Source organism: Lathamus discolor, chromosome Z (genome assembly GCF_037157495.1).
Source record: "Lathamus discolor isolate bLatDis1 chromosome Z, bLatDis1.hap1, whole genome shotgun sequence".
NCBI classification, from domain to species: domain Eukaryota; kingdom Metazoa; phylum Chordata; class Aves; order Psittaciformes; family Psittacidae; genus Lathamus; species Lathamus discolor.
In genome coordinates, this window is record NC_088909.1 from 100,695,992 (window position 1) to 100,708,731 (window position 12,740).

At 42.5% G+C, this 12,740-nt stretch overlaps 1 protein-coding gene across 5 annotated transcripts in view; it reads right to left on the minus strand.

Annotated features, from left to right (window-relative positions):
• LOC136004688 (phospholipid-transporting ATPase ID-like) overlaps window positions 1–12,740 on the minus strand; it is an 87,650-nt gene that overhangs the window by 34,327 nt on the left and 40,583 nt on the right. For all 5 annotated transcript variants that reach the window (XM_065661422.1, XM_065661421.1, XM_065661425.1 and 2 more), the window contains exons 4-9: window positions 10,681–10,794; window positions 8,988–9,086; window positions 7,974–8,035; window positions 5,516–5,588; window positions 5,245–5,315; window positions 4,067–4,149 (exon numbers count right to left, since the gene is read on the minus strand). In XM_065661422.1, coding sequence (XP_065517494.1) covers window positions 4,067–4,149; window positions 5,245–5,315; window positions 5,516–5,588; window positions 7,974–8,035; window positions 8,988–9,086; window positions 10,681–10,794 — 502 coding nt within the window. The remainder of the gene's footprint in view (window positions 1–4,066; window positions 4,150–5,244; window positions 5,316–5,515; window positions 5,589–7,973; window positions 8,036–8,987; window positions 9,087–10,680; window positions 10,795–12,740) is intronic.

Below are 12,740 nucleotides of genomic sequence, written 5' to 3' on the forward strand. Positions count from 1 at the left end.
ATCATAGCCTGAAGGCTGCAAAAGAGTAATTAAGTGAGGTGTCTTTGTTCACTTTTTTTTTAATTATTATTTCATCTGCTTTATAACTCAACTCCCAGAGGCAAATGAAAAAAAAACACACTGCTACCTTCTTTGGCCATGTAGCTGATGCTGTAAGTGATAGAAGAGCATGTCTCTGTCTCCATGCTTTATATTTACTTCTTGTAATAAAACACTTTCACACTATTGTAAGCACAGGCACTTTGGTACAAAAATTATTCAAATCAACATTTGCATCTGATATCTAATGATTCAAACCAGAGCCCTATGGATGTATCAAAAAGAACTAGGAAATACAAATATGCTTATTGAAAGGGAATCTAAGAGTTCAATCTGTTCAGTTAATCAGCAGGAACATTAAAGTTATTTTGAACTCAGGCTGCAAATATCTGCATGAGGATTAGCATTTGCAGAGAATACAGCCCTTCCAGCTGTTCTCAGTCAAAACACACCAGGCTCAAGAGACTGGAAACAAAACCTAGAGAAGTCCAGAAGAAAAACACAAATGTAAGTGTTGTGGTAGTCTCCACTGTTGCAGATTTTGAAATCAAGAATGGATATTCTTTCCATAGAGAAGTAGGTCTACTCTAGCTCAGACAAATCATCAGACGTGAAAGATGAAGTGATTAGTAAGTTCAGTGACAGCTGTGACATCAGAGCTCATACTAATGACTATGCTGGTCTTCTGTTTTATCACTTAGTTAATCCAACAACAACCAGATATGTGCTCCATCATTCCTAGAAGTCTATAGTAACCAGGCCCATCTGAGGCCAGCCCTTGCAACCCTTTGAAAAGCACAGATGAAACAGAGTCTTTGTGGTGCAATCTGAAACACAGCACAACAACAGGTTGGTGAACCAAGCCCTTGGCATGATCCCCTACCAGGAAGACTGTGCATCTCCTAATGCCAGCTGTGGGACAACCCCCATGCATGTACCTTGTGTGTCAACATCTACGTCTGCTTTCCAGTAAGCAGCTGAGTCTGGGTTACTGATATGCTGATTTTTTGATCAGAAGAGATCCTGATTGTTACATTGGTCATAAAAAAGTGAGAAGCTCTGGAGATTCACCTAAAATACCTGCATTGACCCCAGGGAACCTGCAGCTGAAGATACCTCAGCAAGGTACCATGCCTCGTGTCTCTTCTTCCCATAAACAGCAAGAAAGAATCTGGAATGCATTTCACCTAAAAGTGTTAAGTATCACCAATTCTACACGTGATAAGCAGTAGGTAACTGGAAAGTATTTTTTCCTTTCTCATGTCCCAGTTCCCAAAATCAAATAAAGAAGTTCAGTGCCTTGCAAGCATCTTCTTTATCTGAACCATCAGTGTCAGCAAACATCATAACTCATATTAAGCATTCCACTGAGTGCGTGTATTAGCTGTTCAACCCTTTCCTCTCTTCCTGTCTTAAGAAATAATTAGATAAAGAGTTACATAAATATTTAAATACTTCTGCAGACGTTTGCTAAGGGAAATGCACTGTTGGGTCTGATTCCAGGCACTCTTCCCAGTACTCTGCCAAACATAAATAACCCTGGGAAACATTTTACTCAGTTTAAGTATTGTGAAGAGGCCACTTTTATTTACAAAATATCTAAAACAGAGACTTACAGGATAAATAAATACCTGATAATAAAGGTTTTCATTTTCCAAAAGATTTCGAAACATTTTTTTCATTACGTACTTTCAAGATGTACCCTTAGATAAGCATTACGCAAAAAATGCTTGAAAAATTACTGAAGCTAAAGATTTTGCTTACAAATTGACAGTGCAGCACCTCAAAAAATTAATGAAGGCATGCCACTCTGACTATTTGTCCTGGGTTCAGCAGTAGCAGTCATTTTTTTCTCCTTCTTAGCAGCTCGTGCAGTGCTGTGTTTTTGACTTTCAGCTTGGGAACAGCGCTTATAACACTGATGTTTTTAGTTGCTGCTCAGTAATGTTTAGTCTGACCAAGGACTTTCTGAGACTCATGCCCTGCCAGGGAGGAGTGGAAGCCGGAAGGAAGCAGAGACAGGACCCCTAACCCAAACTAGCCAAAGGGGTATTCCATACCACAGCACGTCATGCCCACTATATAAACTGGGGGCAGTTACCCAGAAGGGCTAGATCACTGCTCGGTCGGGCTGGATTATCGATCAGCGGGTGGTGAGCAGTTGTATTCCCTTCCCTTGTTATTTCCCTTATCATTATCACTATTGGTGGTAGCAGCAGTGATTTGTGTTATACCTTAGTTACTGGACTGCTCTTATCTCAACCCATGGGAGTTATGTTCTTTACATTCTCCACCCCATCCCTCCAGAAGCCAGGGTGGGAAGGAAGAGGGGGAGTGAGCGAGCAACTACGTGATTCTGAATTACTGACCAGACTTAAACCACGACACTAATAACCTAAAGCATCCAACTGCACCTGTAAAAACATCTTTCTCAAGACCTTAAACACTCAGAACCTCAGCTGTCACTTCAGAGAAATTCTGATTTACTGAGTTGACACTCAGCTGAGACCATGCACATCATTGTGTAAAACCTCAATGTAAAAGGCAGAAGAAAACCCTTTGCATATTACCATAAACAGTCACCACCACGTGTCCTGGAATCACCTTGTTATTTCAAAAAGAACTTTTTAAAAAATTATTCTTGCTTTTTATTTAAAAGTATTTCCTGAGATCCTGCAGTCCTTGAGATGTTCCAAGGACAGCAGCGCTCACTCCACCCATTCCATACTTGCTCTTCCCATAATTGTGCCGTTGTATCTAAGCCAGGGGACTGCAGAGCATGACTAACACCACTTGGTCTGTTCCCCCATCCTCTCTCTGCAGACAGATGATGTGTGAGCATGGAGCATTCTGTTTTAAACAGGTCTGGCTCCTTTCTGTGTATGTGCTGCTATATATTCGCCAGTATCCAGTGACAGGATGTGTGGGAATGGTTCAGAGCTGTGCCATGGGAGGTTCAGACTGGACATTAGGAAGCATTTCTTTACTGAGAGGTGGGTCAAACACTGGAACAGGTTTCCCAGAGAGGTGGTCGATGCCCCAGACCTGTCACTGTTTAAGAAGTATTTGGGCAATGCCCTTAACAACATAAATTTTCAGTCAGTCCTGAATCTGTCAGGCAGGTGGACTGGATGATCTTTGCAGGTCTCTTCCAACTGAAGCATTCTGTTCTATCCCATCCTGTCCCATTCCGCTCTATCCCATCCTGCCCTGTCCCATCCCATCCCATCCTGTCCCATCCCATCCCATCCCATCCCATCCCATCCCATCCCATCCCATCCCATCCCATCCCATCCCATCCCATGAGTCCCACCCTGTCCCATCCCCTTCTGTCCTATCCCCTTCTATCTTATCCTATCCCCTTCTATCCTATCCCCTTCTATCCTATCCTATCCTATCCTATCCTATCCTATCCTATCCTATCCTATCCTATCCTATCCTATCCTATGCTAATTTGATATACAAAACAGTGCTAAGGAAGGACACATTGCACATTAACGACATCTGCACTGCTTGTCTTTAAATATCTCAAAATGCAGTCTTTATTGTGTCATTGAGAAAGGAGAGAAATGCTGGCAAGGTGAGGCATCAGGCTGGGAAGCAGTCATCTGTCCTGTGTGCAGGGTTATTCCTCCGATCTGCATGGTGTCTGGGAAGTGCCCCTGCTCAGAGGCTAAATGTAATTGATGAGTCAGCATTGCTGCATCAATATAAAAGTGCAGTATGAAATTATTTTGAGATCAAGCATGAAGTTTTGGGAATACAGTTTCTACTCTGCAACTACAGGAACTCTTCTACTGAGGTTCAAGGTGGGCAGCCTCAACATGTGCACAGCACTGAGACCTGCAACGATGGACCTCTTTCTCTGCATATGCTGTTGGTATCTGTTGTACAGACTGCAACGTGCCCATTTAGTTTTCCTGCAACCAGAGGAGTCCCAGCAGGAAGCAGCAGACTCCCAAGCACTCTTTGGACTCTGGTGTTTTCTGCAGATCCTCTGGAAAATGAACTTTCTATATAGACTCACCATTGAACTCTGTCAGTTTCTGAAGATCTTCTCCAAGCTCTGCAGTGACTGTCAGTGCCTGCTTCACCTTCAGGTTTGTTTCACTGTAACAAATAACATGAGACAAAAACATGAGCTGAAAGTCATATGTGAACTGAAAGCTCCCTAAGAGCTACTTCTGTTCTGGAGGACTGTCTTCTTCCTGAGACATCTGATGGGATCATGCCACCAGGTACCTGTTTCATGTGGCTAATGGATGCAGTTGTCTCTTTCAGTGGCAAAGACAGGTGGTCCAGAGGAATTCCTAACATGGTACCATAGTGCCAAAAAGGGTGGCTCTGTCTTCTCTTTTTCACAAGTACAAGATCAGGCATTTCAGCTCCCTGAGCATCTATCTCACTGTCTATCCTGTCACACTCACCACACTAAATCCTGAGGTTTCTGAGCATATAGGAGAGCTCTGGATCTTCTCCCATGGCATTCTGATCCTGGATCCTGAAACTGAGTAGCTGGGAAGTTTGAAATGCAATGTCAAAGAAACACTGCATTTATTCAGTGTTCACAAAGCATGTGCCAGGAACTGCAAGCTCCTTTTCAGCAGAAATCAGACAGGGAAAATCCAGAGGGATAACTGTAGAGTCCTAGGAGAGACACAACTTCTGATACCTCTCATCTTGCGTAGTTCTTCAAGCTGATGCTAGGTCCAGGCAACACAGAAAAGGTATTGTAAATTGGGCCATAAAGATGGTCAGCTCCAGTTTGTATAAATTAATACAGCTCTTTATATAAACCAGTTGCAGCTCTCTGCCTTTTGGCCAGTTATGCCCTGGAGCAAGCAATGATTGGAAGCATTGATAATTGTGATTATCTCACCAGGATAACCTGGCTAAGAGAAAAGACTAAGGGGGAAATACAAGAAACAGAAAGCTTCTGCCAGTGATCAGTGATACTGCAGGAACAGGTTTCTAACTAACTCTCAGTGTTAGAAATGTTATGATAAAGTCCCCTCCTCACATGATATTTGCACTGAAAGGGGCCAGAAGTACCCACCAGAAGATGTCATTTCTCAAGGTACCTACCCAAAGTTTATTCTACGTATTAGGAAATTCGTGCTACGTAAGCCTGCAGCACCCAGGGTCACCAGAGATTTGATGTTGCACTGATAGTAGCGGTTGCACTCAAGAGCCAGGCTTACTTACCCATCCAATTCAGCTGTCTCGATGTATGTCAGGCTATGTGGCTCGCTGCTTGACAGTAACAGTAGATCAGCCTGAACACAGACAGACAGAGTGGGCATGAGTTTACATGGTCAGAAGTCATGTCACTGCAATGCTACTTGTGGTTTCTGCACACTGCAGGTCTCTGAGGCAGTTATCATCACCACTGACTAGTTTTCTTGTGAATGGCAAGAGTAATTACAGAGATTAACAGCGACTGACTGAGAGCAGGATGGAGAAAAGCTGTACTCACCGTCACAAAGTTGTTGTTTTCTAGTTTTATTATATCTCCCACTTGGACATTCATCCATTTTTCATCCTTTAACCTGCAAGACAGGTCCTAGTAAGTAGGCACATAAAGCAAATACCACTTAGGGAAGACAGGGTACTCGGCTTGGCTCCTGAAGCCAGACTGTAGGTGCTATCAGGATTGGGGCCATTGATGAGATGGAGCAGGGTCTGCCATGATGTGGCCTGATCCTTACTAAGCTAAGGGACCATCACAAAACAAAACAAAAAAAAGCAGTAACAGGGTGACCCGTGCAGCACTGAGACCGAGCCCCACAATAGCAATGTGTGCACTGTTCTTCAGCCTGGAGAAGAGAAGGCTGCGTGGAGACCTCATAGCAGCCTTCCAGTACCTGAAGGAGGCCTATAGGGACAAGGGGTAATGGGTTAAAACTTAAACAGGGGAAGTTTAGGTTGGATGTGAAGAAGAAGTTCTTTACTGTGAGGGTGGTGAGACACTGGAATGGGTTGCCCATGGAGGCCGTGAATGCTCCATCCCTGGCAGTGTTCAAGGCCAGGTTGGATAAAGCCCTGGGTGGTATGGTTTAGTGTGAGGTGTCCCTGCCCATGGCAGGGGGGCTGGAACTAGGTGATCTTAAGGTCCTTTCCAACCCTAACTATTCTATGATTCTGTGACTGACTACTCCTTTCCTTCTCCTAAACATCTACATTCTCTCAGGCAAAAACTCTCTGCTTTGCATAACAGACTTTACAAACACCTGGGATAATTGCCAGTTGGGTTAGTTTTTCTATGTGGTACTAAGGGCCAGAACAAGGGATCTGACTCTGCGTGGGCTTGGTTGTCAAGAAGGTCAATGCAGATGCTTTGCTGTACATGTGCCTAGCTAAGAATCCTAGAATCATAGAACACCAGGATGGAAGGGACCTCAAGGACTAGCTGGTCCAACCTCTCTAGGCAAAGCATGACCTAAACTAGATGTCCCAGCACTGTGTTCAGCTGAAGTCTCCAGTGTTGGGGAATCCACCACTTCCCTGAGGAGATTATTCCAATGGCTGATTGTTCTCATTGGGAAATTTTTTTCTCTGTGTTTAACCAGAATCTCTGCAAGAGTAACTTGTGCTCATCACCCCTCATCTTTTCTGTGAGACTCCTTGTAAAAACGGAGTCTCCATCTTCTTTGTAGCAACCCTTTAAATACTGGAACATGGTGGTAAGGTCTCCCCTGAGCCTTCTTTTCTCAAGTCTGAACAAACCCAACTCTCAGTCTTTCCTCATATGTCAGGCTTCCCGAGCCTGTGTCTGCAGTGGCCTTCACAGCACAAACCTAGATGCAAGTGCCAACATAACCAAGTCGTGATAGCTGAATATGCAAAACCTAATGGTGAGGGGAAAAGTATCAAGAGCTATATCAAAACAGGACCAGGTATTCAAGCTTGAGTTCAGCTCAGCCTTGCTTTTTCAGTGTTGGCCAGAGTTGGGCAGTACCTATCGCTTCCAGTTTTTGAACAAAGGCAAAATATTAGAAAATTTCTATCTCAATGTACGTTTCCTAGACACAGTAACTAATACACAGGAAACTACAAAATTGTTTTACTTAGTAGAAAGCACAAAAAGTATGTTCCTATTCTTTGGTTTCAAGTTATATTCTTAACTGATCATCTGTTTGAGTTTACAGAACGTACTGCTATCTATAGCGCAGGAAAAAAAGTCACTAGGGACATCACAGCTGTCTACAGCTGTGTCCCGCACACGGTTCAACTCCATGGAGCCTCAAGTAAACAGCACATCTGCCTCCCACAGAAGCCAAAGCCTCTGCTATTTTTTCTGCAGGAAAGGACAGTGCTAGCAGTATGATGTCCAAAGCACACAGCTGAAAGGCTTCCAGTACATCTAAGTCTGAAGTGTTGTACACACTCAAAGTATTATGACATGTATAAGGAAGCTATTCCTGCTTCTTTATTTAAAATACTTTGTTGATAATGCCTGGTTTTGCCTAATGCAGAAATAAATGCTGTGAACATTAGTGGATATAGGAAATTAGCCTTGATTGTCATAGAATCATAGAATGGTTTCAGTTGGAAGGGACCTTAAAGACCATCTAGTTCCAATCCCTCCGCCATGGGCAGGGACACCTTTCATTAGATCTGTCACTTCTGGGGTCAGGCATAAAATAAAGCAGTGGTCTCAAAGTATCACTTACTTAAACATATATATATCCTGGAAGAGAGAGAGTTTACTTTTTGTCAGTGCAAAGTCACAGCCATGACGTCTGTACAGATTGTGGTACTGTGTCTTGGGGCCATTAACCAGACACAGTCCAGAACTGCACAGTGAACTAGTGGTGTGAAAGACAATTAAATTTTAAATTGTTTAGTGATCCTTGGAAATCACACATAAATATATATACTATTAATAAAGTGCTCTTCCCAGTCAACATTGCAACAAAAGAAAAAGGACTTACATGCCATTGATCAGGACCTGGACTGGGCGGTTGTTGACGTGCTTGTCACTTTTGTGGCGATTCTGAAAATTTGATCAGTATGTTAAAGGGTATTTCCAAGCAAACAAGTGCACAAGAGCTGTAGGCAGTTCGTTAACATTTTAGGTTTTCACACAGCTGGCTTAAAAGGGTCAGGCAGACTAGACTTACAACTGAGTCATAATCCAGCCCATATTTACACCAGTAACGTAGGGTATAACTGGACTGCAAAGAGCGGCAGGCAACTCAGGGCTTGCTCTTGGAGGGCAGAAGGAGGGTAGAGCCTTATATGTCTCTTTGTACAGTCCTGACTCAGCTGGTGTTGGTTCTGCCAACACAACAGGAAAATCCATTCTTCTGCTCTGACCTGGAAAGTGGCCACAGATGTTCCAGCATTGCTTCCTAGGAGAGTACCTCACCACCTTTCACTTGCCTACTTGCAAAGTTGAACTGAGTCTCCATAGAGCATCAAAATTATTTAAATTATGAGAGAAAATCAGATATCAAACTCAGCTCTAACGTTACCCCAACAAAGTCAGTGAGACTTTGACCATTAGCTCTGATGGGAGGAGACTTTGGCCAGAGCTGGACAAGTCTGAAAAATCCCACATGAATGCTTGTTTCCTACCACATGTTTTTATCCGCCTGCTTTGCAGCTAGGTGGCAGAGGATGAGTTCTCCAAAGCAGAAGACTAAGATCAGACTTTCATGAATGTGTACACACATACCTATCAGTGACCACATTTTCAGACACACTGAGTGGTTCCAAAGAAAGTAAATGGAGCTGTTGGTCTGCTCAGTGATTTGGAAATTCTAGTTCCTTTTTAGGTAAAAAATGATAGATTTGGGGATCTAATCTCAGACCCCATCTTGGCCACAGACCAGTTCTCCAGCTGCCTGCCACTAGCTTTGTTTGTTTTAAGTGATTTGCTTTAGTCATTGTGCCGAAGAATCACAGGCAAACTCCAAAGTACAGGTCAGTAGTATAGATCTTACGAAATCATCAATGGCATCCTTGACTCCCGATACAGCCAGCACCAGCACTAGGGGCACCACTGTTGTAAACCAGGCCAGCGAGGAAATCTGAGGAATCAACTGTAGGAGGAAAAGATACGAGTTGTGAAATTTCCTGCCAATACAGGAAGAGAGAAAAAGCCACTGTTTTCTGTGGAAGCTGCAGGCAACATTTTCCTATGGTACTTGAACACAGAATGGGGACAGAAATGCAGCTCTATTACTTATACGTTATTCCACAGAGGTAGGTGAGCAAGGGAACCCGTGCTTTGCTTACAAAACAAGCTGTAATGTACATTATAAACATGGAGCTGTCAGGAAGCGTAGTGAGTTGCTCTTTATTGTTGTTCGTAAATTAGGATTGCAAAGTCCCCAGTGGATTGCAGAGATCCCACAGCCTCCCCATCACATCCACTCCTGCTGCAGGAAGAGGAACTCCAGAGGTAGAGAGATGGAGTCAGTGGAAAGAGAGGAAAATAATAAGTGGAGGAATATGTAAACACAAAAGACTAATGGCTGCCCTCTCTAGCCCACCTTGATGCAACTAGCAGAAAAAGCTGTATGTGCTTAGATGGTTCAGCAAAAGACAGTGAACTAATTTTAGGCAAATAGTTTGAAATGCTATGCATTTGACAGACAGAGTGCAGTACAACAACACAGGAATGGTGCTGTCAGCTTAGCTGAAAAGGCACCTTAACTAGTCTCTTGAAAAACTGAAGAGGGCTGAAATCTCCCAAATACACTCCCTGTAAATAAGAAGATTGTATGCACTCTGTTACAGCTTAAAAAAAAATGTTGCCTATGCTTTCTTTTTGAGCTGAAACTTAAAAAGAGCACTTGAAAAAGGTAATTTTGAAAACTTGCATGCACTGAAAACGTAAAATTCAAAATATCATACTTGAAACATAATCAACATCATACCCTTTTTTGAATAATATGTATCCCAGTATGACTCAGCAACAACAGAGCACACTGCATCTATCCATATTCTATCAAAGTGTGAAGGGGCAGAAACCCTGATATCAATTTCTCCAGTGTGTTCAGCTTTCAGACAGAGTAGTATTACTAACAATGATGGGCAAAGTGCAACTCAATGCCATTATGAGCCACAGGCTTCAATAGAGTTGACAGTGTCTGGCATGCTCCATGTTAGACACCTTGCTCACCTTGATGAGCTGGCAGCAGCAATATTCAGCTTTATACAAACTGGCTCCAGTCTTGAGCCTCCCTGAGGTTAACTCCTTCCTTCCCAGAAAAACAGTACAGGTTACAAATTTGTTCTTGCTTTTGCCTTTGAGACTGCCAGTGGAACCTGGCTTTATGGATAAGAGAAAACCTCCTTCTGTACTACAGGAGGAATAAGTAATGCAAATCCAAGGACAGCCAGGAGCACTCAGATGCAGACAAAAAGGGATGATAGGACAGGGCATGAAAAAGGTACACAATTTGTTGAAAACTTTAATTACATTTTTTATTCATTTAGTTCAAACCTTCATATCCAAAGATAAGAGAGGAAATTGCTTTTTTTGCTCGACCTATTTTCTATCTACTTTAAGGTTTTGCTAAGACGCTAATTCACAAGAGGGATATAGCTTGAACTTTATTACAACTATCAACACACAGGCTTTGATAACAGACAATGCAATCTTCTAGAAAAAGCACAGTGAATTCATACCTGCAAAATCAGCAAGAAAAGAAAGTAAGCGTTGGCTATTCGCTGAAACTGCTCAAACAGGTTGAGAGGCAGGAAAGTGAAGAAGTTGTATTTCGATGTTTTAATTGAATTGTTCTGTAGGACATAAGGAAAATAAATAGAATTGGTAAAACAGGAAACAAAATTACAGCACAACCCATTTCAACTGTGTTTTTACTTGCTTATATTTAGCAATAGCATTGTTTCTATCAGCAGTGCAAAAAACATTTCCTTGATCCCACACAACCACGCCAAGTGTGGATAAACAGACAGAATTCCACTTGGAATTAGTGAAAACATGATGCTCAGTTTATGCCAGTGTAACTGAGGTAGATACAGGTATGTGTAGTTGCTCACAAAGATGCATTTTCCCTTTATTAATAGTCTTCCTACTTACATGGTGCACAAACAGAATTGAAAATACTATCCAGAAGACAGCAATTTCGCTGGTAAAGTCTACAAAGCAGTGTTAGAAAACACGTTAGGTCAATTATTATTACTCGCCTGAGACTTTGAAGCACCATTTGTCTGGACAGCCCCACAGGAGCTGTTAAATCCTCCCAGGAGCAGAACATGACATTATTATTTTTAGCTGATTCAGCAGCCTCTCAACTCAGCAGCTCAGAGAGGCGGTTTGTTTCTCTTCCACAAAGATCACTTGACTTTGGTGTTGTGCAAACTGCCACTAATACAAGAACTCACCATTTCAGTAAGAAGTTGCAGTTTTGTTCCCTATTTCCAGTTTCCTTTTCTAAGGCAGACACCCCTCCAGCCACAAGCAGTGGCTGCTCCCCTCTGTCTTCTTCAAACCAGAGAAAGACCCACAGTTGAGATTAAAGAACTGGGTGCTTTCTTCTTCAAAGAAAGCACATTCTGGTCCAACTCTTGTCACCTACAAGAAAGGCTCACTTAGAGCCTGAGCCCACCAGCTTGGGCTGTCCGGTCAGTTTTTAAGGTGTGCTAGATTTTCTTTTCACGTTAAGTTTATCAAGCACTCATCCCAGTTTAGTCCTGGAAGCATGTGTGCAATCTGTTGCCAGCACATCTAAAATTTCCCTCCTAGAAGGTCTCTAGAAGACATCTATTAACCCACTCCCAGGGCCTAAAGCGTGAAAGCACAAGGAAGCAGATATTACATAGTGCGCCTTCATTCAGGAACAGATTTGTTGGTTTAAGAGGAGAGATGTAGTATTTTAATAGCCTTTAGATATTGCTAAACTGGTGGGAGGGCAGGAGCTATTAAGTATGAATCATAGGTCACTTCCAGTCCATGCATTATCCAGGATCATGACATCTAAACTGAAACACATTAGTGTGTTTCCACCATTAGACCAATTATTAAAGACTACCACCATAATGTGTATATGGTGGAAGCTTTTCCATTTTAGGCTGCTACTGGATTTTGCTATGTCCAGACACAAAGTACAGCAACATTCTTCAGCACTAACTTCATGTTTTATCGCTTGTACAATCTAATGAGTAAGTCTCTAAAAGAGCAGAGATTGAAACGCCCTTCATGGAAGAGCTAGCCAAATCCTCCCATTGGTTGAACTCCAGCAAGAAAAGATGTTTATCAGTAATCATCATATAAATGATATTGCCCGTCTTCTGGCAACATGTAGCCATGACCGGGTGTGAATCTAAATGACATGACACATAGTTAAATTTGGTTCATTTCCAAATTCTTCACCATGGGATAGGTGCTGCACACAGGGTCTATGGACACTGTTAAAACAGAAGCACTGGAACAGCAGCATCCTCTGAAACTCAGCATGCAGAGAACTAAACTGCTTGACAAGTCTGCGTCCACCAGACATAAAGAGTGGCAGATTTTCTGATAAAAAGTGGCTCTAAAGATGCTCCCTGACCCTAATCTGAAGAAAAATATCATGGTCACTTACTTAAAAAATAGGAAAAACAGTAGCTGCAGGAAAGAGTAAGTGCAGGGGATCTGACCTTTGTGCATCAACAGACTTCTGAGGGTCATATATAACATGGGAAAAACTACCCAGTAAACACACAGTTTATAGATCTTTGCCTGC